General features: G+C 47.0%; 1 protein-coding gene across 2 annotated transcripts in view; it reads left to right on the top strand.

The window, feature by feature from the left end:
• Positions 1–27,423, top strand: part of TMEM132B (transmembrane protein 132B) — a 375,194-nt gene that overhangs the window by 305,313 nt on the left and 42,458 nt on the right. For both annotated transcript variants that reach the window (XM_083476418.1, XM_083476419.1), the window contains one exon: positions 8,885–9,028. In XM_083476418.1, coding sequence (XP_083332544.1) covers positions 8,885–9,028 — 144 coding nt within the window. The remainder of the gene's footprint in view (positions 1–8,884; positions 9,029–27,423) is intronic.

Here is a 27,423-nt window from a genome sequence, read left to right as displayed (position 1 = left end):
TGGATTTGATCTTGTTTTTATATGTGTTTTCATTCCTAATGTTTTTTTATGGATTTTTTATGATACTTTTTATTGGTAATCACTTCAACAAATTTCATGGAAAGCAATTCGTTACGGAAATCAAAGATAAAAGTGGCCCAGGCAAATTTTCTCCCAAATCTCTAGGCAGAATGAGCTGCTTGTCACTTCCCCCCTCCTCTGGATTCACCTTGGTGCCGTGCTTTCCTTCAACAGACGTTTTGAATTCTGTTCTTATGGCAGACGAAAGAAAATACTGTTGAAACACAGCAGACAGTTAATGCTACGGAATTTCCTCCCACAAGTTATAGTGATTGTCATCAGTTTGGATGGTTTTAAAGGAGGGTTAGTTAGAGAAATTCGTGGAGGAGAAGGCTATTTATGGCTATGAGCCATGATGGCTGTGATCCCTCTACACAGTCAGTGTGCCTCTGATTGCCAGCTGCTTGAAACCACAGGAGGAGAGAGGGCTTTTGTTCTCAGGTCTTCCATGTGGGTTTCCCATGGGCATTTGGTTGGCCACTGTGAGAAAGCCTCTCCTCCTTCCAGAGGGGAGGAGTTGTGAGCGGGAGCCGTTTCCCGCGTTTGCAGGGGGCGTTCCGGCCCCTGCTCAGCTGTCCCGGCTGCCGCGCCGTGCCCCCTGGCAGCCAACCAATCGGGCGGAGGCTAGGGGGCGGAGTTTAGCTGCTCAAATGCAGAGCTTCCTCCTCACTGCACTGCTGGGTTTCATCGGATCACCCACCCACCCTTGTTTTTGACCTTGCTATGGACCTGTGGTTGGTTGCCTTGGTTGCCCAAGGGGCCTGGTAGGAATTTTTATCCAACTGGTAAATTGGCACCGGCCAGTTGGTTTTTCGCCTACCTCGTAGCAAATCATCACAACTTTTCAGGTATTGGCGGTTAGGCATTGGCATATGTTTGTGTATTGGGGGGCAGGGTGTGGCCATCACCTACCCCTCAACTTTATGGGTATTCCGTTAAAGGAATCTGGTGGTCGTGGATCCTGCCCGACGCCCTTGCTGGTGGCTAGGGCCATGGCACGACCCCCAGTGACATCAGGGGGAGCTTACAGTTGTATTTGCATCGACAGGCTCCTCCCACTGGTAGTTAACCCTGGTTAGACTCACCCCTTCCTGAGGGGGTGGAGTCATGCTCTGTTGTTTTATCCAGTGCCTAAGCCAATACCACTCACATGCTGTAATCAATAAAGTTGTGGCCTTTTTTAGCCCATTAACCTAATATACTGCGTCCTTGTGTCTTTCTTATCCTCAAGCGGTTGGCAGGTTCTCCACTCACAACAGGATGCTGGGCTCTGATAGTCCTTTGCTCAGTCCAGCAAGCTCTTTTTCTGATCTTAATGCCCAAAAGATTTCACCCCAACCTTCCTCCGTAATGTTCAAATGCCACAACCCGCCCCCCGGACTTTTGCAGATTAGGTGGGTGAGTCTTCCTTTCCCTTCTCATCACCTCTCAGGTGGACAAATACCATGTCCCCCTGTGGGTAATGAGAATCTCTATGGAGTGTATTAAATACTTTATGAAAATGCAAAACCACCTGTCTTGTGGTGATTAATCCTTCAAGTCAGCCACGAGCCATGACCTTAATAAATAAATAGCCGTGTTTCCTATTTTGCATTCTGTGTTTCCTCGTCTTTTAATTTTCTGTTTTAGTCAATCTTGTCCTGTCCCTCTGCACTGGATGACAGCTGGGTAGAAATAAACCCCATAATCATCAATGAACATAAAGCAGATTGGGGGGGGGGGGACATAAAGCATCTGGTTTATGTCATCTGGAGTGCAGGGTAAAAATAAAGTAAAATATAGACACGTTGCCATCCTGTAGCTTTTTATTTGTCCCCTGTTTACTGTCAGCTCTTAGCCAGATGTTTAAATACCTTGGAAACCGAAAGCTAAGCCACATGTCTCTGTAGAAGGGTGAGGGCGCATGGCTCTGCTTAGGGGAGGGGGAGAAAGGAAAGGAATTGAGTGCATGGTTTTAAGCGCTTCTAGGCATGATAATCTAATAGTAATTGGAACACAGGGGGTGCTCCTTAAACCACTTAGCTGCTATGGATCATATGTGAAAGGGTGCACAGGACACATGAGACGCAGGAATGTAGGACACTACTGGACAGACTCTGTCCATCCATGCCAGTATTGTCTGCTTTTGGGGGATGGGGAACATTCTTCAAGGGCCACATTCTCTTCTGAGCAACCTTCCGGGGGCCATATGCAGCAGGAGCAGACCGGGCCAGAGGCAGAAGCAGGCAGAGCAACTAATGTGAGTTTTCACCTCCGTGTAGGCGGGTGGTTGCTACAGTCTCATCCACCCCTTGCTGACCTGCATCCAGGCAAGCAAAATGCATGTTTGGAGTTCAGAGACACATCCCAAGTCACACTGGATAAGACTCCAGGAATAGACTCTCTGGGGTTTGGCGTGGGCTGTCTGTGACAGTCTGTGAAGACTATGAGGATCCAGGAAAGGCTGTAATTGAAATGTCTTCAGACTGTGGCCAGTAGGTGGATGTGGTAGGGCCTTTGCTTGGACTTGCTATACCAAAGAAGAAGAAGAAGGAGAAGGAGAAGGAGAAGGAGAAGGAGAAGGAGAACTCAAGGAGAATGCAAAGGAAGACTGGTGAGGGGTGTGGCCTGGGAGCCAGCTTTGGCCATGACAACAACAACAACAACAACAACAACAACAACAACAACAACAATAATAATAATAATAATAATAATAATTTATTTGTACCCTGCCCATCTGGCTGGGTTTCCCCAGCTACTCTGGGCGTCTTCCAACAAAGATTAAAAATACATTAAAACGTCCCTCCTTAAAAACTTCCCTGAACAGGCCTGCCTTCAGATGTCTTCTAAATGTTAATAAACATTTAGAATAAACGGACATAAATCTGACATCAAGAATCACAAAACAGAGAAACCAGTAGGAGAACACTTCAATCTCCCAGGACATTCTATACAAGATCTCAAAGTAGCTGTTTTACTACAAAGGAATTTCAGAAATAGACTGGAAAGAGAAGCTGCTGAATTGCAACTCATTACCAAACTTAAAACCATGGAGAGACCTGGTTTGAACAAAGACATTGGATTCTTATCCCATTATACATAACTAAGCCATTTCTCACCTTCTCACCCCTTGCCTTTTCCTGTAAGACCTATTACAGTCGTTAAGAGTCGTCAACAGGCTCATCTCAGCTATCTGCCAATCTCCCATTCCCACCACCCTTCTGAGTAATACCCCTCCCCACCTTCTCACTATATAGAAGGATCTGGCAACTTCTGTTTCAGTGTATCTGAAGAAGTGTGCTTGCACACGAAAGCTCATACCAATAACTAACTTAGTTGGTCTTAAAGGTGCTACTGGAAGAATTTTTTTTATTCTAAATGTTAGGTAGTTGTTTGTCTCTTTGACATCTGGTGGGAGGGCGTTCCACAGGGTGGGCGCCACTACTGAGAAGGCCCTCTACCTGTTTCCCTGTAGCTTTGCTTCTTGCAATGAGGGAACCACCAGAAGGCCCTCAGGGCTGGACCTCAGTGTCCGGGCAGAATGATGGGGGTGGAGACGCTCCTTCAGGTATACTGGACCGAGGCCTTAGGGCTTTAACGGTCAACACCAACACTTTGAATTGTGCTCGGAAACGTACTGGGAGCCAATGTAGGTCTTTCAAGACTGGTGTTATGTGGTCTCGGTGGCTGCTCCCAGTCACCAGTCCACCTGCCGCATTCTGGACTAATTGCAGTTTTTGAGTCACCTTCAAAGGCAGGCCTATGTAGAGCACATTGCACTAGTCCAAGCGGGAGATAACTAGAGCATGCACCACTCTGGCAAGACAGTCTGCAGGCAGATAGGGTCTCAGCCTGCGTACCAGATAGAGCTGGTAGACAGCTGCCCTGGTCACAGAAATGACCTGTGCCTCCATGGACAGCTGCAAGTCCAAAATGACTCCCAGGCTGCGCACCTGGCCCTTCAAGGGCACATTTACTGCATTCAGGACCAGGGAGTCCTCCACACTAGCCCGCCTCCTGTCCCCCAAGAACAGTACTTCTGTCTTGTCAGGATTCAGCCTCAATCCATTAGCCGCCATCCATCCTCCAACTGCCTCTGGGCACAGACACAGGATCACTATGTTCTATCTCCACTGCCTGAGCAGTGTGCCTTTGGATGCCAATCTCTGAGAATCACAAGTGGGGAAAGCACTACTTCCCTTGTGCCCGGCTTGCAGGATTCCAATTGGCATCTGGTCAGCCACTGTGAGAATAGGAAGCTGGCCTTTGATGGTCCTTAATAGCTCAGTTGGGAAAGCATTACACTCTTAATGTCAGGGTTGGCGATGGGTTTGAGTCTGACGTTGGACAAAAGATTTCTGCATTGCAGGAAGTTGGACTAGATGACTCTCGTGGCCCTTTCCAACTCTACAGTTCTACAATTCTATGATCCAGCAAGTTCTCTTCCAGTTCTTCATTCCTGAAATATTTGACTCCACGCCTTTCCCTGAAATTTCCAGATCCTTAAATCCATAGCCCATTCTTTCACAAACCACATTGCCCTTCTGGGGTGAGGGCACCTCTTTGGTGGACAAATGCCAAGTCCTCTGTGTTGGTCTGGGTCTGACGTCCCCATTCATTTAGGCTGATTGGCAGTGGGCCTTCAAGGTTTCAGCCAGAGGTCCAGATCCTGGGGCCTTTTCTGCAGCTGCGCTATAGCCTCTTCCTGATCCAGCCTGGGTAGCATCTCTCTCTCTTTCCCTCTTTCCAGCAGAGCCTTTAATAGTTGCACATCAGGAAGAAACTGCACACAGGGTAGGCAAATTGGTGCCCATCACTGCGTCTCCTTGTTGAGAAAAGCTGTTGAATTTCTGCCTCCCACACGCCTTAGAGAGGCAGCTGGTTTTTTGTTTCGTTTTTCAATGAAGAACAATCTCTTTTTCTTCCCCACAAGCTGAAGGCATTTGAAAGCATGTGACGTTCTACTTTCTCAATGTCATAAAAATATTTGGGATACTGATGCTGCGAGGATGGCAGCAGTGCCTCAGCTCGTTTAATTGTTTGTTTGATGGATCGGTTTCTCTCACACTCTATACTGTGGGCTATGAGGAACTTACAACATTTCTGCTGGTTGTTAGTAGGCTGCCATGGGTTTCCTGTTGGAGACAGGGCAGGGAACCCTTTTCAGGCTGCGGGCTGCATTCCTTTATGGGAAGCCACCAGGGTTTCCTGCAAACTGCTTTGAGGGGTTTTTGTTATGATCAAGTGGTGCATATAGTTTATGAAATAAACAAGCAAGCCTTCAGAGGGCTGCATGCCATTGGTGGGTGGAGCCAGAGGAAATCCCCCCCCCATGCAGATGGAGTTTTAACAATGAATAGACTAACTCAGGCATCTCCAGCTGTTTTGGGACTACAATTCCCATCATCCCTGACCACTGGTCCTGTTAGCGAGGGATGATGGGAGTTGTAGTCCCAAAACAGCTGGTGGGCCAAGTTTGGCCATGCCTGGACTAACTTATAGTAGGGCATGTGACTCCTTTCCAGTGCTACATTCGAGTTCCACCAAAGCCAGATGTTTCTACAAACAGCAGTCATATCTCCATTCTTCATCTAGGCAAGCAAGAGTCTCCATCACACTACAACAGTGTGTGTGTGTGTGTGTGAGAGAGAGAGAGAGAGAGAGAGAGAGAGAGAGAGAGAGAGAGAAGGGGGTGGACAGAGATTGTTACAATCTGTTGCAATCTGATTTGAGGATCATTCAATCCAAAGGCAGGATATAAATCTCTTAAAGACCAGCTGCGTGAGGCTGCTTACTTAACTGCTAACTTAACTGCTAACTTAACTGCTTACTTAACCCTGCAGCACCCATTACATCAGGCTGTGTGTGTGAAAGAAAAGGGTGTCCTGCAAGCCGCCTCCTTGCGCTTTGCCAAAAGACCTGTTGGCTCCTCTCCAGTTTCCCCCCATTCTTTTTCCACTGCAGGTTCTCTGTAGTTAAGACCTGAGCTTGCCTCCTCCCTCTTTTCCTTTTGTGTTGTGTCTCCTAGATGGTTAACCTGAGAGCAAAAATGGTCTTCTCCCTGATATTAGTCATACTGAGAGCCTTTATTATTATTAAAATAAAAAAATTCCTTCCAGTAGCACCTTAAAGACCAACTAAGTTAGTTCTTGGTATGAGCTTTCGTGTGCATGCACACTTCTTCAGATACACCTTTCGTGTGCATGCACACTTCTTCAGATACACCATACAGATGTGTATCTGAAGAAGTGTGCATGCACACGAAAGCTCATACCAAGAACTAACTTAGTTGGTCTTTAAGGTGCTACTGGAAGGAATTTTTTTATTTTGACTATGGCAGACCAACACGGCTACCTATCTGTAACTGGAACCATGGAAGGCACCACATTGAGCCTTTATTATTATGATTTGCCTGAAGAGAAGGATGGATAAAAATGATTACAAATACATACATACATACATACATACATACATATATACATACATACATACGTAAAGGTAAAGGGACCCCTGACCATTAGGTCCAGTCGTGGCCGACTCAGGGGTTGCGGCGCTCATCTTGCTTTATTGGCTGAGGGAGCCGGTGTATAGCTTCTGGGTCGTGTGGCCAGCATGACTAAGCCGCTTCTGGCAAACCAGAGCAGCGCACGGAAACACCATTTACCTTCCCGCCGAAGTGGTACCTATTTATCTACTTGCACTCTGAGGTGCTTTCGAACTGTTAGGTTGGCAGGAGCAGGGACTGAGCAACAGGAGCTCACCCTGTCGTGGGGATTCGAACCGCCGACCTTCTGATCAGCAAGTCCTAGGCTCTGTGGTTTAACCCACATACATACATACATACATACATACATACATAATGTTGGAAGCAGAATGCTTCTGAATACCAGTTAGTGGAAATGGCAAGAGGGCAGAGTGCTGTTGCATTCAGGGCTTCCGTTGGGCATCTGCTTGGGCACTGCAAGAATAGAATGCTGGACTAGATGGGCCACTGGCTTAAACCAGCAGGGCCCTTCTTAGGTTCTTATGTAAGTAATAGGGGCTGATGCTCCTGCTCACTCCAACCTACCCACCCCAATTTCCCCCCAAAAAATATAGTATTGAGGTATGCAAGTGAGGACTAACTAACTAGCTGAAATAAAAAAATTCCTTCCAGTAGCACCTTAAAGACCAACTAAGTTAGTTCTTGGTATGAGCTTTCGTGTGCATGCACACTTCTTCAGATACATGTGTGTGTATCTGAAGAAGTGTGCATGCACACGAAAGCTCATATCAAGAACTAACTTAGTTGGTCTTTAAGGTGCTACTGGAAGGAATTTTTTTATTTTGACTATGGCAGACCAACACGGCTACCTATCTGTAACTAGCTGAAGAGGGGGGATGTTTGAAGCTCAACAGTATGAGAGAAGGGAGGCCCACAAGATTAGTTGCCAACAGTGGCATCGTCAAAATATCCAGTCTTATTTGCAAATTTTGCTTTTCTGGGGGCACATGGCTTATTTGAAGCGCCTTTGGAGAGTCTCTCCCTTCGATTTGTGCTGCTACTTTGCAAGCCTCAGTCAGCGCAGTTGTGGCATGGCTAAAGTAATTAATCAAACAGCATCCATGGTGACTCGTTGGCGAACTTTGCATTAATGGACTCATTAGTGCTCTACATCTGAGAAAGAAGAGGAGATGTATACGGCTCAGTGGCCTCTAGGATATCTCCAGGTGGGGTTTGGGTGTGTGTGGATATTTGCTAAAATTAGCATTTTCCATTTCAGTGCTGTTGGTGCCACAGCAATCCGACAAGGAAAATGAAGGCTTTGCTTACTAGGCCATTATGCCTGTGGAGAAGAGAATTGCTTTATAGTCCTATCTGCTTAGGCAAATTTGGAAATCAAAGAGGATGATAGCTTGAAGGCATCAAGGTAGAAGCTGCATTAACATGACAGAGCTGGAGGGTTGGATAAAAGCAAGCAGGCGGGAGTGGCAGCCTGAGCATTATTTTTTAGTCTGAGGCCAATTGTGAGTTTGCTCATGCTGATGCTCCAGGATGAAATCATTGTTTTATAGGGCTCAATGCACCCTTTTATATCACCCCCTTGTGACACAAGATCTCTGCTGAGTTGGTAGCTGCAGTACCGCTACTGGCCACCTGTAGTGGTGGTGCTGCAGCATAACAGGGAACAGCTGAGGAACTCCATCACAAGAATATTGAACCCTGCCTTATGCTGAGTCAGACCATTGATACAGAGAATAGGATATGTGAAAAAGTCCTCCTTTTTGTCTGTGCTGAATATCCCACCATTCTAGGTAAAGGTAAAGGGACCCCTGACCGTTAGGTCCAGTTGTGACTGACTCTGAGGTTGCGGCGCTCATCTCACTTTATTGGCCGAGGGAACCGGTGTACAGCTTCCGGGTCATGTGGCCAGCATGACTAAGCCGCTTCTGGTGAACCAGAGCAGTGCACGGAAACGCCGTTTACCTTCCCGCCGGAGTGGTACCTATTTATCTACTTGCACTTTGACGTTCCTTCGAACTGCTAGGTGGGCAGGAGCAGGGACCGAGCAATGGGAGCTCATCCCGTCGCGGGGATTCGAACCGCGACCTTCTGATTGGCAAGTCCTAGGCTCTGTGGTTTAACCCACAGCGCCACCTGCGTCCCATCTGCCTACTGAGCAGCAACTCCCACTATGAGTTAAAGGAGTGGTGCTGAGCTGCTGGCACTTGCTCAGATCATGATGGAGACAAGTCTTCTCTTTCTGGAGGCTAGGGACAAATTTCTGACAATAACTCTTCAGCAGGGTGAAGTTGTCAGGTTGATTTTAACGGTGCTATCTTTATGTGCTGTGTGCGTCTGCAGGACACGGAAGTCCTGAACACAGCCATCCTGACGGGGAAGCCGGTGTCTGTCCCAGTAAAGGTGGTTGCCGTTGAAGAAGATGGATCGGTGAGAGATGTGTCTGGTTCCACCGAATGCAGATCAGCTGATGAAGACGTCATAAAGGTAAGGAAGTCCACCCCAGTTCTAAACAGATGCCTTTGAGATGGTCACAAGAAGAGCCTGACCCAGGTGACCTTCCTTTATATTCAGAGAGATAACACTGCCTCTGAAAATAGAGGTCCTTTATTCATTGATGGTATTTTACTCCATGAATTTACCTGTTCATCATCACTCCTAACAATGAACTCAAGTGGTGAGTGCCAACAGCAGTGGGACCTCTGAGAAACAAGAGGGTAGTATCAACATACCCTGATGTTTGCAGAAGTATGACCTTTCTACAAGCCCAGGGACTGAGCATGCTCTGTCTTCATTTAGTGTTCATTGTCAGTTGGAAAAGAAAATTGGAAAATGAAAGTAGTGATGCAGACTCTGGTATTCAGCTTTTGGAAAGCACCATCATGTAAAAGATGTGTGTGCGAAAAGCTAGCACATCAAAGGTAAAGTTTGCAACCTAGCCTCTTCCTCCTGTGTTCATTTTCTAATTGCAGGGGGATTTTTCTTGCAGGAGAACATTCAAAATGTGAGCATCCACCTGAAATATTTTCAAGACTCTGCTATCACACCCACAGCACATTCACTTGCATGTGCAGACCAGGACCGTGTGCGGAAAAACTAGTCAGGGCTGCAGAGCATGGATGGGGAACCTGTGGCCCTCCAGATGTCACAGAACTCCCATCAGCCTCAGCTAGCAAGGCCAATGGTAAGAGATTATGGGAGTTGGAGTCCAGCAACATCTGGAGGGCCACAGGTTCCCCAACTTTCCTCTAGAATTATTTCAAATACTCTTGCAGCTTCTGGAAGCAGACATTTCCTTCTGGATTTCATGCTGCTAATGATTTGCAAGCTGGCATATATGTCCCCTGTGGATTTCTGTTTGAACCTCCAGTCCAAGTCTTGCCTCTTTGTATTTTATGCTCATCAGTCTAACCTTTTATTTTGAGTTGACATATGACTGGTGATGGCTTCAAAGGTAGCAGAGGCTTTGTCAGAGAATCATTAATTGGGGATCTTAAGTGGCCTGGGAAATATTAGGGCTGGCCTATTATTCATTCTCAAATAGACAGCTCTGGTTTTTATACCAGACCCCGAAACTCACCTTCTCACCTTACTTTTAAAGACTTTGAATGAGTTCAAGTAGAATGAAACAATGGGGGAGGGAAGAAAGTTCAGCAAATTCTCCAAGTCATTTTGCAGCTTTGAATTTGGCAGCTAAGGAATGTGACCTAAACTTTTATTGAGTAAAATACGGGAATATAGTATATGGGATACAGCAATGTCCAAGCTTCTTACCATTGCATTAAAGGCATAATGAATGTTAATGGCCCAAATCAAAACCTTGTTATACCAACCACTCAATACTTCACAGTGGGGAAATTGCATTAAGTAATATGTTAGCATGTTGAATGTGTAAGTTTATGTCTAGAGTCAATGGATAAAAGAAACATAATTAGATGTACTGCTGGATAAGTGTTTAATGGTTCTTGTATTTGTTTAAAAACAAATAAAAATTTGTTGCAAAAAATGGGGGGAGAGTCTCCCTCTCTTCTTATTGTAGCTTCTAAGGCAGAGACAGAGGAACCAGTGGCCCTCCAGATATTGCAGAACTTCACCTCCCACCATCCCAGCAAGCATGGCCAATGATCAGGGATAATTGAAGTTGTAGTCCAACAATATCAGACTTATTTTGCAGGGGTGGGTGGGTCCCTTCCTGGAAATTTTGACTCATCTCTGCTTTGTACTGGAATTGGCAAGGGCTTAATTCCTTGAGAATCCTTACCTGTTTCCACCTGCTGGCATTAGGAGATGTCTCCCAAGCTGTTCAAGGGGTTAACTCTGCTTGCATGCCACCTGTGCTAAATTATGAATGACTCCTACCGTCACTGCTTCTCTGATGGCAACCAAGCTACCCCACTGCAACTGACACTTCTACATGCTAGTCCTCAGCAAAATTCCATGCCAGGAGAAGTTTAGGAAGCCATAGAAATAGACTCCATATAGAGCTCCCTCACTACAGGAAAGTGGGACAAATGATTGATCAGAAAACGTACAGTAGATTCCAGCGTATAAGACGACTTTTGAACTCCGGAAAATCCTCTAAAAAGTTGGGGGTCGTCTTATACGCTGAGTATGGGTTCGCTGGGCAGTAGCAGTGGGCGGTGGGCTCACTTGGCAGCTTCACCAGGCAGCTTCCTCCTGGTGCAGAGCCCGTTGCCCAGCGAAGCTGCCGCATATAAGACTGGGCATATGTCGACCCCCCCAAATTGGCAGCTACCAATTTGGGGGGTCGTCTTATACACCCAGTCGCCTAATACGCCAGAATCTACGGTATCTCATTGAAGTAGGCCCATGCCACATTGCAGCACTAATGGATAAAATGGGTGTTTCATCAGAAAACGTGTTCTAGTCCAGACAGGGTCTGGTGAACCTTAGCTAGAGACCCACATCATGGCCACAGTTTTGCCTGTGACCCACCTGGGATGGCCTTGCGACCCACCTGTGGGTGCCAACTGGTTGATGATGAGCTATGGAGTAGATATTATTGAGCTAGATGGACCAGTAGCCTGACTCAGTATATCTATGGCAGCTTCTTCTGTTCTACCCCATCATAAGGAGGTGTTTGCGTGCCAACCTTCTGTAGACTGTGCATTCCTGAGACAGTTAAACCATCATTTCTGTATACACAGTCAGGATAAAGGTGTGATTAAGTGATGCGTTTGCCCTGCCTTCCCAAAGAGCATTGAAAAGGTCAGCTAGTGCTTCTGATCCCTGTTATTGATTTTGAGAATACCCTGGATCAGAAGAGATAGAGTAAAGAAATATTGTAAGATCACTGCCACTGAAAGATGAAAAGAGAGGATAACCCTTGTTGCTCTGCTTCCTGCCAGTGGCCAGGGAAGATGGGAGTTGGGAGCCCAGTAACATCTGGTGGGTAAAATGTTAGCCACCCCTGGCGCAAGGAAGAGTGAGCTCAGCAAACCAGTTGCTTGACTTGACATAAGGAATTTCCCTTCACTCTTGTATCTCCTCTGGCTTGCACAAAAACACCTCACTTTTCTTGTGACTCTCATGACTTCCTAGACATTAAACATCCTAAAAGCTACAGTTGCATTGTTTAATTGATGAGCAAACTAGATTAATCAGTTCAGATGGTTTCAGTGGACTTGAAGAATAAAGAAATCATTTCATCCCACTCGTAAAATGTAAGAGCAGAAATATTAAAACAGCACTCTTATAACCTTTAAAGGGCAAAATCCCCATAGGAACATGTAGAAATGTGTGGTCCCTAATATCCATTTGGCCAAATGCGTTTTGACAAAGTCTTCTTCAACGGCTGGATATTTCCTTAGGCTTTGATGTTAAGGGAACACCATTCCTAAAATGAGGACAAGTCGTATAAAAATGCAGGATACTTACATCCTCTCAGGTGAGCCAACTTGGGACCCCTACCATGGGTGCCCAGTGTGCATGTGCCACACCTCTCCACACGTCATGATGTTGGCACAGTATGTACATGTCCTCCGGCACTGCGATGGCAACTGGGCCGGGACGTGTGCTTCCACTGTGGAGCCTCTCTTGAGGCCTGTGGCTGTGGCTGCACCCTGGAAGCATGTCTGCAGCTGCAGCAGGCCTCAACAGAGGCCCCACGGTGGAGGCGCCAGCCCCGGTCCAGTCACAGCCGCAGTGCTGGAGCGCCAGAAATAAAATGGCAGGCGGCAGGGTCAGAGGCCCAACAGCCACAGCAAAAACTTTGTGGGTGCCCGGGCTCCCAGGGCCCCCTGGAGTTGGCACCAGTGCATCCCCTCAATTTCTTGTTTTACTGTTTTAATCAGAATAAAAAAAATCCTTCCAGTAGCACCTTAGAGACCAACTAAGTTTGTTATTGGTATGAGCTTTTGTGTATCTGAAGAAGTGTGCATGCACACGAAAGCTCATACCAATAACAAACGTAGTTGGTCTCTAAGGTGCTACAGGAAGGAATTTTTTAATTTTGTTTCAGCTACGGCAGACCAACACCTCCATGCTTTAATCAGGAAATAGTAATTTTGGCAGGTACAGTGGTACCTTGGGTTAAGTACTTCATTACGTAGTTCTGGAGATCCGTTCTTAACCTGAAACTGTTCTTAACCTGAAGTACCACTTTAGCTAATGGGGCCTCCCGCTGCTGCTGCTCCTGCGCCGCCCCACATGATTTCTGTTTTCATCCTGAAGCAAAGTTCTTAACTTGAGGTACTATTTCTGGGTTAGCGGAGTCTGTAACCTGAAGCGTCTGTAACCTGAAGTGTACGTAACCCGAGGTACCACTGTTCTAATGAGCCATGAAAAAATATAGCCATGTGCTTCTTCTTTTTTTAAGTCTGATGACTCTTTCTCATCCCCTCTCTCACTAACTTTGCTCTCATAAGAAAATAAGAATGCCTCTAGCTTGCAAGACCAGGCCCAGTGACCCATCTAGTCCATCCTGCTCTCACAGTGGCCAACCGGATGCCCATGTGAACAAGCAGGACCTGAGTGCAACCATGCTCTCTCCTGGTATTCAGAAACACACTGCGTTTAGGCACCCTAACCTGAAGCTATTGACTCAGTCTCTCCTCCTCTCTCTCAGGAAGAAATGTCTGTTCTAAGATGATGCCTGCTGTGACACACACAGACATCTAAAAACAAAGAAAATCTACTTCCTTCCCCCCACTTTAGAACTGTTATTTTCCTTGATAATGGAAATTTGTGCAGATGTAATCAATTAATTGACTGATTAGAGGATTAGCTGATTCAAACTCCCACAATCTGACTAAGATTCCTTTAAACTTGAGTGACAGCCAAAACTTCCCTTTTCATGGCCACATAACTCTGCTGCAGTTCTTATCTGATGAGGGACTTTCTTATTTATCACTCCACGGTAAATTGTAACTCTTGTAAACCCTCGAAGTTATAAATCACCCGTTTGTTCCTTGCCGTCTCTTATTTCCTCCCCCTCCCCTCTTCACTTCATTACGCCACACAGAGATGTGTTAAGATAGCATTTGTAGACTTATCTTGGTGTTAATTGAGTTTCCAACATTTTTTTTGCTGAGGTATTTAGGTGTTACGGAGCACCAAGTAACACTGACTGGGGAAATGTCATTAAAAAGGATTAGGTGCCCGGGAACATTAATATCTCTGTAGTGTGTGGGAGGGGCTGCATTTCAAAACTCTCCCATTAAAAGATACATCCCACAACACAAAGTAGCTAAGGTGAGATCTCATATTGGGCCAGTTGGATTTGTAAGCTAGCAAGAACACAGAACTCTTTTGGGGATCAATGAATGAATGAATGAATGAATGAATCAATCAATCAATCAATCAATCATCTTATTTGAATTCTGCCTTCCAAAGTTATAACCATGCTCAATGCGGCTTACAACACATAAAAAATACATAATTACAAACCTAACAAAACATAACATAACAGCAACAACACCCCCCAAAACCCCCCAAAACAATACCCCCAACCAAGAGTTGAATGATACAGTGGTACCTCGAGTTCACAGATTTTCCAGGGGTTTGGTGTCTCCGCTATGCGTGTGTGACGGGAAAACTGTTGAATCTCTTCCACTTATAATGTTCAACTGTCCCCTACACAGCATAGCCAGGACTAAATTCCTGGGTCCTGCTTTATTGCGCTTGGTTGGCAGGCCTGTTGAGTCACACGCCGCACTACTTTTGCAGGATACAGATCCTTCTGTAACTCTGCAGGTGGCGAGAATCCTGAACGCGGTTATCTCACACACAAAAACCACTAAAAAACAACAACAACATCAAAAACTAATCGGACAGTTATGATGAGAGTGCATGTCGGATCTCGTCTTCAGTTTTCCTTTTTCTGTGATCTGTCCCTTGGAGCTCTCCGGGCCCCAAGCTGTTATTTGGCTCTGCTCAATGACCCACTCTTGCATCGTGGTGTTCACCTTCTGGTGTCGAATATATCGGTCTCTATGCCTCTGTCCTTTTATGTTTGTACATATTTTATGGGCTAATAGCCGTAAATAACTAACTAATAATAATAATAATAATAATAATAATAATAATAGGTACCTCGAGTTACATACGCTTCAGGGTTACATACGCTTCAGGTTACAGACTCCGCTAACCCAGAAATAGTGCTTCGGGTTAAGAATTTTGCTTCAGGGTGAGAACAGAAATTGTGCTATGGTGGTGCGGCAGCAGCAGGAGGCCCCATTAGCTAAAGTGGTGCTTCAGAATAAGAACAGTTTCAGGTTAAGAATGGACCTCCGGAATGAATTAAGTACTTAACCAGAGGTACCACTGTACATGCAAATCCTCTGAAGGAGTAGAAGCAGCAGCAGACATTGCTTCTCTTGTGACACTGCTTCTCAGTCCCATCTCTATCCTTTTTAGTCCCATTTCCTCACTTCTTCGGCTGCACACCTGGGATCCTGCTGATCCCAGCAGCACTAGAAAAGTGATGAGCAGAAAGAAGGCCGCACGGCAGAGGAGACCACAGAAGAGAAGATATGATTTCTTATTTTTTAAAAAATAACTTTTTTAATAACTTTTTTTTTCTTTTCAAAAAAATAAAATAAAATGTTCCCGGATTCTTTGAAAAAAATCTGGTAGCTAGCCTTACACAAACAGCCAAAGACACTGTAATTCTGTCCAGAGTGAAGAGTCCAGTCACAACAAAGTAATAATGTTTCACAATTACCTAAAAAAGGTAAAGGGACCCCTGACCATTAGATCCAGTAGCTGACTCTGGGGTTGCGGCGCTCATCTCGCTTTATTGGCCGAGAGAGCCAGCATACAGCTTCCAGGTCATGTGGCCAGCATGACTAAGCCGCTTCTGGCGAACCAGAGCAGCGCACGGAAACGCCATTTACCTTCCCGCCAGAGTGGTACCTATTTATCTACCTGCTCTTTGACGTGCTTTCGAACTGCTAGGTTGGCAGGAGCAGGGACCGAGCAACGGGAGCTCACCCCGTTGCAGGGATTCGAACCGCCGACCTTCTGATCGGCAGGTCCTAGGCTCTGTGGTTTAACCCACAGCGCCACGTGAGCCAAAATAATCTGGAGCTAACTGATAGTACAAGTTGTTCCGGTCTTTTGCATATGAATCCTGAGAAAACCACACACCCTTTCCTTCCCTTTCTGCCCTTTGCAAGTGAGACACTGTTGTAAGCCTCACCAGGCAGCGTGCATGTAATTGCCTAATTTTGTGCTTCTTTACCCCATTAATTCTGTCCCTTGTTGTTCTTTTCTAATTGATGAAATGTGTCGTGTCCCATTGGCCGTGGCATACGACATGGCATTCTTAACCTTTGGTGCTTTGCTTAGTTGATTTTGATTAAGAAGATTGAGCAAGACGGGGCTGACTGGGTGGGCCATGAGTTCATCTCCCCGCTCCCCAAACTTTGGCCTTTCTGGGAAAGAACTGGAGTGCTGTGCCTCCCTGACTGGAAACTCTGGCACAATCCACTCTCCTACTTTGTCACCCTTTTGAGGAAGAGCCCTGCTATCTGTGTCCAGCACAATTGCACCAAAATTCAGCCACTCACATTTATTATATTGTTACCACCCTGTGATCTTCAGATGAAGGGCAGTACAGTGGTTCCTCGGGTTACAGACGCTTCAGGCTACATACGCTTCAGGTTACAGACTCCGCTAACCCAGAAATAGTACCTCGGGTTAAGAACTTTGCTTCAGGATGAGAACAGAAATCGTGCTCCAGCGATGTGGCAGCAGCGGGAGGCCCCATCAGCTAAAGTGGTTCTTCAGGTTAAGAACAGTTTCAGGTTAAGAACGGACCTCCGGAACGAAACTTAACCCAAGGTACCACTGTATAGAAGTTTAAAATAAATCAAATCAAATCAAATCAAATCAAATCAAATCATAGAGTTGGAAGAGACCACAAGGGCCATCGAGTCCAACCCCCTGCCAAGCAGGAAAAATAAAAGCTAGCAAAATGTCTGCCATTATATGGGAGGGCTGTGCGTAGTCAAATATCATGAGGACATTTGGAACTGCAGTCACTGGCCAAGGAAGGGAGGGGCAGGGGGAGCGCACCACCCCCAGCACCATTGGGGAGGGGGGTACCACCGCAGCCGCCACCCTGGACATGCGCTGTGCACCCTCCCATTGTGCCAGGCGCCATGCCCCTGCAGGTGGTGCCATGCCCCCTGGACGCATGCCGCGCCCTGTGTGTGGCATGCCATGCTTCCGGGGCATGCGCCACACACCACACACACCGGGGCACATGCCATCCATGCCCCGCCTGCTTTCCACACCCAGAACCGGAGCATGCAGTTTCGCCACTAACTGCAGTGCATCTCTGGACAATGGACCTTGGGTGGCTGTTGAGACAACTCAGGAGATGGCAGTCGAGCTACAAAGCTGGAACTGTGGTGAACGAGATGCCTTATGGACAGGTCTTTTTCCCCCAGCCTGAACTCACAGGGACTCAGTTCCAGCACCTCTCAGGTGGGTGCCATTGGCATTATAAGGGAACAAGGGAGGCGTTCATGGTGACTTCCAGCACCTCTTTTTTCTAGAAAAATAGCACTGCTTATAGGAATTCCGCTGCTTATGGGAAACAGCATCTGAGTGCAACAGGACTCTCCCTGCTTGCAATTCCCAGAAACTGGTATTCAGAGACATATTGCCTCTGACATTGGAGGCAGAGCAGAGCCATGATGGTTAGTCGCCCCCAATAGCCTTATATTCCAGGAATTTGTTTTATCTCATTCTAAAAGCATCCAGTCAATTGAGCCTCAACTGCCATTTGCAAACAGTAACCCCATCATTCTGGTGCATTTTCCACTCTGGCCCCCAGACCTTCAAACTGGTCGTCATCGGAAGAGGCAGCCAAATATTATTTACTTTGCTCTTCTTGAGATCTGCAATCAACCTTGCGCTCCCTCTGCTCTGTGAGCTTTAATCAGATTTCTCTAAACATTGCTTGAGCGAATGTGTTTGTGGTTTAATTTACCTGCACCTGCCTTCTGGCAACGTGTTCAAAGAGTCACTCCCCGGGGACGTATAATTGACACTGAAGACAGAGATGATGAGTCTGACACGCCACCCTCGTTCTGAAGTACCTGCAGTTAATTTAGGTGACATAAAAGGCTCTCGCCGTTGACAGGTCCCAGCTCCTTTCCCCCTCAAGTGGAAGGGTTGTGGGGGATACTTTAACTTATTATTAGCTTCATTTTATTTTAAATTTCCAGCTGGAAAATGGAATGTAGCCACAATTGGGGGAAACGCCTCTTGGAGTCAAAAGCTTTCCTGCCTCTGAGCTTCATATGTTGAAGCTGTCCTGAGTGACATGTTATTTACACCAGAAGCTATAGATGGCCTAAGAAAGAAATACCGTATTTTTCACTCTATAGGATGCACTTTTTCCCTTCCAAAAATTAAGGGGAAATGTGTGTGCGTCCTATGGAGCGAATGCAGGCTCTTTGGCTTCAGCGATATCAACGCGAAGCCTCCAAAGTGCAGAGGGAGCGCTCCCTCCGCGCTCCGGAGGCTACACATTGCTTTCGCTGAAGCCTGGAGAGCAAGAGGGGTCGGTACGCACCGACCCCTCTCGCTGTCCAGGCTTCAGGGGTAGCCTCCTGAAGCCTTCGGAGTGCAGCGGGACCTCGTGCTGCGCTCCAAAGGCTTCGGGTTCCTTTTGCTGAAGCTGGGAGAGCAAGACTCTCCTGCCTTCAGCGAAAGGAACCCGAAGACTTTGGAGCGCAGTGCGAGGTCCCGCTGCGCTCCAAAGGCTTCAGGAGGCTATCCCTGAAGCCTTTGGAGTGCAGCGGGAACTTGCACTGTGCTCCAAAGGCTTCACAACCTTTCCACTGCTCCTGGACCTGTTCTGGGGGCTGGGGTCGGGGGAGGCTCGGGCTTCCCCCGCCCCAGCCCCATGGCTAAAAACGAAGCCAAGACAGCGAGCGGGATCCATTCCGCTCGCTGTCTTGGCTTCTGCCAAAGCTGCGCACAACCTCTCCAGCCGGGAGAGGTTGTGCGCAGCTAAAAAAGAAGCCAAGACAGCGAGCGGGATCCATCCCGCTCACTGTCTTGGCTTCTGCCGGCTGGAGAGGTTGTGCGCTGCTAAAGAGGAAGCCAACACAGCCAGCGGGATGGATCCCGCTTACTGTCTTGGCTTCTTTGCTCTTTGGGGCTGGGGGGGGTATAAGATTTTTTTCCTTGATTCCCCCCCCCCAAAAAAAAACTAGGTGCGCCTTATGGTCTGGTGCGCCTTATGGAGCGAAAAATGCAGTAGATGCTCTGCATGTGAAGGTCACTGGTTCAGTCTGTAGCATCTCCAGTGGAGCTTGAAAGACCCCTTTCCAAACACTGGGGAGCTGCTGCCTTGCACTGTAGACCAGGGTGGGAATACCTTCAAACCTGAGGACCTTAGGCCTTTCTGTCTGCCCTTTAGAGCTCTTCCCAGGTCACACTCCTTACCCAGCCACATGTCAGTACGCCTTTGAGCCGATGTCAGCGACTGGGCTCAACAACCTCTTCTGCCCCGACTGGGCTAGGCGACTGGGGAGCACTTCCAGAGACCTTCCACTCCTGGAAAGCAGGTCTAAGTGCACTGGACCCACAACTGTCCATTGTGAGCACCAAACTCAGCAGAGTATGAACAACACGGAAGACTGCTGTGAGGCATAACTTCTTTATTTCCTAACAGCTACTGCAAACTAAAGGGACGCGGGTGGTGCTGTGGGTTAAACCACAGAGCCTAGGGCTTGCCGATTAGAAGGTCAGCAGTTCGAATCCCTGCGACGGGGTGAGCTCCTGTTGCTCGGTCCCAGCTCCTGCCAACCTAGCAGTTCGAAAGCACCTCAAAGTGCAAGTAGATAAATAGGTACCACTCCAGCGGGAAGGTAAACGGTGTTTCTGTGCGCTGCTCTGGTTCGCCAGAAGTGGCTTAGTCATGCTAGCCACATGACCCAGAAGCTGTACACCAGCTTCCTCGGCCAATAAAGCGAGATGAGCGCTGCAACTCCAGAGTCGGCCACGACTGGACCTAATGGTCAGGGGTCCCTTTACCTTTTTACTGCAAACTAAAAACTAAAAGAGACTACTGGACTGCATGTGTATTACAGTTCTCACTCAGCCATCTAATCACTATAGAGATAACACAGAGACTCCCACAGAGTCAGGCAGAAGCAAAGAGCAGTTTCTGCCCCCTCCTCTCTGAGAACATTGTTAGGAGATTCTTGCAATGCGAGGGGTGAAAATATCCACATCACATTCATTACTGGCCCTGCTACATGTCCTCCTTGAGTATTTTCCCCTGGCTGCAGGGTCACCAAGAAGCAGTGGCATAGCGTGGGTTGCCAGCACCTGGGGACACATGGAGGGGGTGGGAGGGAGGGAAATGGATGGAGTATGCCTGCACATTTGACTGCCTAATGGTCTCTGCATCATGGGGGGTGGGATCACAGCCACAGAGATAAGAAAAAAAGAGTCCTTCCATTGTCTGGAGAGGTTACTTCCTGGTTTGTATGGAAAAGCCATTTTCAATGGAGCCCAGAGACGGAAGTGCGCACCTGTATTGAGGCAGCACTAGGTGTTGACATTTTTCGCCCCTAACCATTTTGCTCCTGGGGCAACTGCCCTTGTGATCCCCCCCCCACTGTGCCACTGCCAAGAAGCAGGTACAGAGGGTATTGTTGTATTGGCCCACAGATTAAATTAAAAGGGGGAGAACCATGTACACCACTTTTTGCTCCTTGGAGAAAAAGGTGGGACATAAATGCAATGATTAATAATAGCAGCAAAAAATAACAATAAATTCATACATACATATTGGGTGAAGGGTGTTTGTGAATGCATTCCATCCTGGAAAAATGACTGATAGGTCCATAACTGTATGATGTTGTTTAGTCGTTTAGTCGTGTCCGACTCTTTGTGACCCCATGGACCAGAGCATGCCAAGCACTTCTGTCTTCCACTGCCTCCCGCAGTTTGGTCAAACTTATGCTGGTAGCTTCGAAGACACTATCCAACCATCTCATCCTCTGTCGTCCCCTTCTCCTTGTGCCCTCAATCTTTCCCAACATCAGGGTCTTTTCCAGGGAGTCTTCTCTTCTCATGAGGTGGCCAAAGTATTGGAGCCTCAGCTTCATGATCTGTCCTTCCAGTGAGCACTCAGGGCTGATTTCCTTAAGAATGGATAGGTTTGATCTTCTTGCAGTCCATGGGACTCTCAAGAGTCTCCTCCAGCACCATAATTCAAAAGCATCAATTCTTTGGCGATCAACCTTCTTTATGGTCCAGCTCTCACTTCCATACATCACTATTGGGAAAACCATAGCTTTTACTATACGGACCTTTGTTGGCAAGGTGATGTCTCTACTTTTTAAGATGCTGTCTAGGTTTGTTAACCTATAGACTGCTAACAGTAGAAAATGAGTAGACTTTTCAGAGCTCAGTGGAAGCTGGTTCATTAGGGTAATATCAAGCACAGTCCGCCCTCAGGCAGCCCCCCACCCCCAATCTGCCTGCTTCCTTTGGTTACAACCACTCTAGCGAGTGACACTGGCTATTGGCCTCATCTTCCTGAGTTTCTTTGTTGCCTTTGTAGAATTCAGCAGGGATGAGGATGAGGACAAACCAGAATGCATTGACTCCACCCATGGGTGTAGCCAAGGGGGTGGGGGGCACCTGCCCCCCATCAAGTAAAGCAATCAAAATACTTAACTAACTGACCAATCAGTCAGCTTTGCCTACTGTTGGCCTCCCTGCCTTAAATAATAATAATAATAATAATAATAATAATAATAATAATAATAATTTATACCCCGCCCATCTGGCTGGGTTTCCCCAGCCACTCTGGGCGGCTTCCAGCAGAACACTAAAATACAATAACCTATTAAAGATTAAAAGCTTCCCTAAACAGGGCTGCCTTCAGTTGTGCCTATGGGCACCAGTCTCCAACAAAGAAGCTGAAATATGGGTGATGCTCCTGGCAATCATGTATAGCTCTGCTTCTTTCCTCCTGGTATAATCCCAGCTTTGCAGGCCTGCTACATCCTGATGAGTGTTTGAGAGAGGGGAGGCAGGGGGGGACACAGCCATGATCAGGAGACAAAAAACATATAACTATCCACACTCCCTAATGACTCCAAAGAGAACGGAATCATTCCTGTGAATGGGAAGATAATGAGCAGAGATACAAGAGCTGTTTCAAGTTTTGAAACAAGGCTTCTAGAATGGATGAGCTGCTGTAATGAAGTGGGGAAGCTCACTTCCTTGAGTTCCATTGATCTATTTGTTTGAATGGCACCAGCAGGCAGGTTGAGTCCTGTGCAGAGACCATTTATTTCAGCTGGAATCCAAAGAGATTTGCATACCCTCTCCACTGAGCTTGGGAATCCCAGCTGAATTTTGACATAATAAAATAAACAAAACAAAACACATCCCCTTCTTCTCAGGCTTGTCACTGTTGTTGTTCATATTATTAGGAGCAGCAGAAGATTTATAGCTCACCTTTTCTCCAAAAGCTCAAGGCAGCATTCTTGACTGCCCGCCTCATATTTTATCCTCACAACAACCCTGTGAGGGAGGTCAGGCTGAGAGGCAGTGACTGGCCCAGGATTACCTTGTAAGTTTTGTGGGTGGGTGGGGATTGGGACTAGTCCAGCACTCTCACCAAGACAACCTGCTGGCATGTTTGATGGCAGTGGAGGGCTGCTTGTAACTCCGGAGCCTTACAATCTATTATGTGCTGCCTCGGCTCAGTTTTATAAGGGTCTTCTATAAGTGCACGTGAGCTGGGAGTGTGTTCTTCTCCGCTTGCAAATTGGCCCCTAAGGCATGGGTGGGGAGAGGGCTAATGGGCTTATGTTCTGCATGTGGACATCTGACTGGTCACTGTGGGAAGACCAATCCCCTTCCCTGGGGGGCAGCATTGCTGGCGTGCATCTGGGACCTCCCAGTGACCCGGCAGTGGGCGGAGGGATGCTGCCCACGTCATTAGGACTCTCAGCCATGTCATGCCCTGGCTGACCAATTGGGTTAGCCGGGGGGCTGTTTAAACTGCATTGTGGCTGGGGGTGACCTCCATTCGCCTTCTTGTCAGATCTGCCAGCCCACCCTCCATCTTTTTATGCATTGCTTGACTTTAGCCTTGCTATGGACTAATGTCAATCACCTGGTTGTTGGGTGCCAGGTAGGAATTTTTCCACTTGGCAAATTGGCACCAGCCATTTGGTTTTTGCCAACCTTGTAGCAATCATCACAACTTTGTAAAGTTAGGCGTTGGGTAAGCCTTGTTTATAGGGACGCGGGTGGCGCTGTGGGTTAAACCACAGAGCCTAGGACTTGCCGATCAGAAGGTCGGTCGTTCGAATCCCTGCAACGGGGTGAGCTCCTGTTGCTCGGTCCCAGCTCCTGCCAACCTAGCAGTTCGAAAGCACGTCAAAGTGCAAGTAGATAAATGGCGGGAAGGTAAATGGCATTTCTGTGCACTGCTCTGGTTCACCAGAAGTGGCTTACTCATGACCCTGAAGCTGTACACCGGCTCCCTCTGCCAATAAAGTGAGATGAGCGCCGCAACCCCAGAGTCGGCCATGAGTGGACCGAATGGTCAGGGGTCCCTTTACCTTTAAGCCTTGTTTATGGGAGGGGAGGTTGTTGCCTCCACCTGCCCCTCCTCATTGAGGGTATCCCGTTAAAAGGATCCGGGTGTGTGTGTGGATCCTGTCTGAAGCCTGGGCATGGGCTAGGGCTATGCCACAACCCCATCGGTGACCCTGGGGGTGCTCTTAATTGATGTATATCATAGGGTGGTTGACCCTTCAGAGACTTCCTGCAGACGGGCAGGAGTCAGGATATAGTCTGGCTTCATCCAAATACACCAAACCGCTTGCATCTGCAACCAATAAAGTTGTGGCCTAATTTATCTCAATTAACCCAATATATTCATGTCTGTGTGTTTATTTCTGAGGGAACTGCGGGGCCCGGGGCCTCGCCACGCAACAGGGTGCTGAACTGGCTGGACTGTGCGCCTGATGCAACAGGTTCTTCTTCTGTCTTTATCCTCTCGCTCCTGATTAAATCGAAGGAATATTTCCAGCCACAAGTCTGCTCCACTGTCTTCCCTAGTGTTTCCATTGTATTGATTTTCATTTATTTGTTTGCTTGCTTGCTTGAAAGACTGTAAACTGAGTACCTAAAGAAAAGAGACAAAGCCCATATTTACATTTCTTTTACACTTCAGGGAAGAATGCAGGTTCTCCTTTCCTCCCTACACACCCTTAATTCACTCATCTCCTCTGACAAAGCATGAGCACCAGGTTTTTCTTCCCCTCAGCCATTCTGAAGCTTCTGATCTTAAAGCACCTCTCCTTCTCAGTCCCCCCCACCCCAGACAATGATTCATCTTGCTGAGCATTTGAAATATGATTATTATTATTTTTCCCTTCCCAGATTGGGAAGCTGTTTGTTCAAACGTGTGGATTTGGTCTTCTACTTCTGAGGACTGTAGCACATTTGTAGCATGTAAATTGGAAAGCAAGCAGACAGGCACACTCTAAAACTTTGGCAAGGTGTGAAAATAGTGAAGCCAAAACAGGGTCTGCCAAGTATTTTCGAGAGTGCATCTGGGTGGGCCGAACTATCCAGCTGTTGCTGATAAAATGAATGGGTTTGTGTCAGTGTTTTCAATTTTCAAGATTTTAAGTCTTGTTTGTCCTTCACCAGTCACAGGACTTAACTAGATGGGATGATGATGAGCATTAGTAATAATATTATTTACCTTCCCTTCATCCTAAGGTCCCAGGATGCAACATACAAAATTAAAAACAGTTTAAAACAAACCACAATCACAAAGCAGGGTGCATCCTAAATCTGTACAGCTCAGGGGTCAAAGGTCAGGGTAAAGAGGTGTGTCCAGCTATCATTGAAAACTGTGGAAATGCCAGATGTAGGAAGTCCCACAGCTTAAGGGCTCCCACAGATAATGCCCTCTCCTGGGTCACACACAGAGGCAAAACAAGGCGGGTGTGGCGCTCTCCAGGTGCCATCCTGATGGGGGTGACATTCCGCCCCCCGCCTGCCCGCGACTCCCAAGCCTACAGCAACCCGGGGAAAGGGGGGAGCTGCAAAGCGATGTGCAAGGCAAGCCTACCCGCTAGACATTGGCTGCGCATGGCTTTGCAGCTCCAGCGCTCTCACAGCTGCAGCCATGAGCGGGGGATCCCACCACCATCCGTACGGCACCGCGTTGGCAAACCGCCTGTCAGCGCATGCACGGCATGTAGCAGTGCTGCACATGTGCTGTATGTACGGCACACGAGCATGCGCCACCGGTAGTTTGCCCCACCCCCCGACACCCCGCACTGGGTGCCGGTTAGCCTTCCTTCGCCCCTGGTCACACATCCACAGATGAGCTTCTGAGAGTGGCATTACTACTAAGAGTAGTAACACCAAAGAGAGTCTGTAGGGAAAGAGTCAGTCTTTCAGATATTTGAGGCCCAAGTCTTTTGGGGATGTGGGTAGTCCTTTATTGGATCTCCTACACTGGCTTTCCTCCAGATATTTTGAACTAGCTCCCATCAGCCCCACATGAATCCCCACATCACTTCCAGTCTGAGCAGAAGGAAGAAGGGTATTCGCTGATGCTGTGCAAGGGACGATTCTTCCCCCAAAAGCAGTGCCAGATTTACATATAAACAAGCTATAGCTTAGGGCCCCACTCTCTTGGAGGCCCCCCAAAAATGATGTTGGACATCACAATTGCTGAATACACAAAGCTTCACATCTTGTCTTTCATCGTACAAAGTCTGGTACCTTGCTTCATTTAAAGATTTTCAGAGACTTTGAGACTAAAGATTTCATTTTGGACTTGTTATGGTTTGAAGGAATTCTATAAAATATTGTTTATTGTGTATGTACATGGTCATCGTGTTGCCTGGACATTGCTGACATTCTCTTTGCAACACAGGGGGTTGTTTGGTTAGTTATTGGTTTTGATGTTGGCTTGAAGGAATTGTCCCACCAAATGCAGTTCCCAGTTGCATCTGCCCACTTCTCCTAAAGGATTGTGGAGGATGGGTCTCGTTCCCAGCCTCTATCTTAGATTATAGCTAAGCTTCTCAATTGATGCTGGCTTTTTTTATATACAGGAAAGTCATGCCAATTTCAGCAAAATTCTCCCGAGTTTATGCAAGAAGGAGCCTTCCACCTTTGCATGCTCTGAAAGGAATCTAGGGGCTCTTTGTCAAAGCAGCACGAGTTTTCTGACAGCTTCATTGAAGTTCTCTTCGGAGAACGTCTCTGGAAATTCTTCCGCAGAAGCCCCACTGATGTACATCATTCATTTCCGATGGGCTTATGTCAGACAACTTCCCAGTTCTATCCAAAAGACTTTCAACAAAGCTGTCAAAAAAAAATCCTTAGAAACTTAACGAGCCATATCTGCCCCACAAGCCGGGATCCAAGTTCTTCAAGGCTGAGAGGCCCATAGGAGAATGCAGTGTACATTCCTTTGTACAGTGGTGCCTCGCAAGACGAAAAGAATCCGTTCTGTGATTCTCTTCGTCTAGCGGTTTTTTTTGTCTTGCGAAGCAAGCCCATTGAAGGATTAGCAGATTAGAGCTATTAGCGCTATTAGCGCTATTAGAGGCTTTTAGAGGCTTTTAGCGGCTTAGATGCTGATCGGATCAGCTGATAAGCGGCTTAGCGGCTTAGAAAAAGGGGGGGAAAGGGAAAAAAAAACCAGCAGGAACTCGCAAGACATTGTCGTCTTGCAAAGCAAGCCCATAGGAGATTCGTTTTGCGAAGCACCTCCAAAACGGAAACCTCTTTCGTCTAGCGAGTTTTCCGTCTTGCGAGGCATTCGTCTTGCGGGGCACCACTCTATATGCTATGTGTGTTTCTGGGTGTGTGTATGGAGGTGTAGGACTGCAAAGAGTACCTTAAAACCCAGCAGTCAGGCAGGCCCATAGAGAACACAGCTCAAGTCAGGCTAAAAATGAGTGCAGGGGCTAAGTACGCACAAAACCTGTTAGGTAGGGTTTATTTATTCATTTCATAAAATTCATATACTGCTTGATTGTTGAAAAAAGCCTCAAAAGTGGTTTACAAATGTGACAAAACAATAAAATTATCACTAAAAAAATTTACAATCGTAATTTCAAATATACAGAAGGTTAAACCTGCAATAAAATAGACTAAAACAAACTAAAACTCCTACAATGTATGAGTAAAAATGTTTTCAGCAGGTGCTAAAATGTAATGCAGTGGAGGTGCCTGCCTGATATCATTAGGCAGGGAGTTCCAAAGGACATTCTTTCCCTCAAAGAACTCTGGACACTTTAGTTTGTTAAGAGCTGCTGGGAATTGCAACTCTGTGAGGCGTATACTACAGTGCCCAGAATTATCTTGTGTTTTTGTATTTTTAATAT

The sequence above is a fragment of the Podarcis liolepis genome, assembly GCF_965112155.1.
Source record: "Podarcis liolepis genome assembly, chromosome: 15".
Taxonomy (NCBI): domain Eukaryota; kingdom Metazoa; phylum Chordata; class Lepidosauria; order Squamata; family Lacertidae; genus Podarcis; species Podarcis liolepis.
The sequence above is the reverse complement of the archived record's forward strand: the minus strand, read 5'-3'. Positions and strand labels throughout refer to the sequence as shown.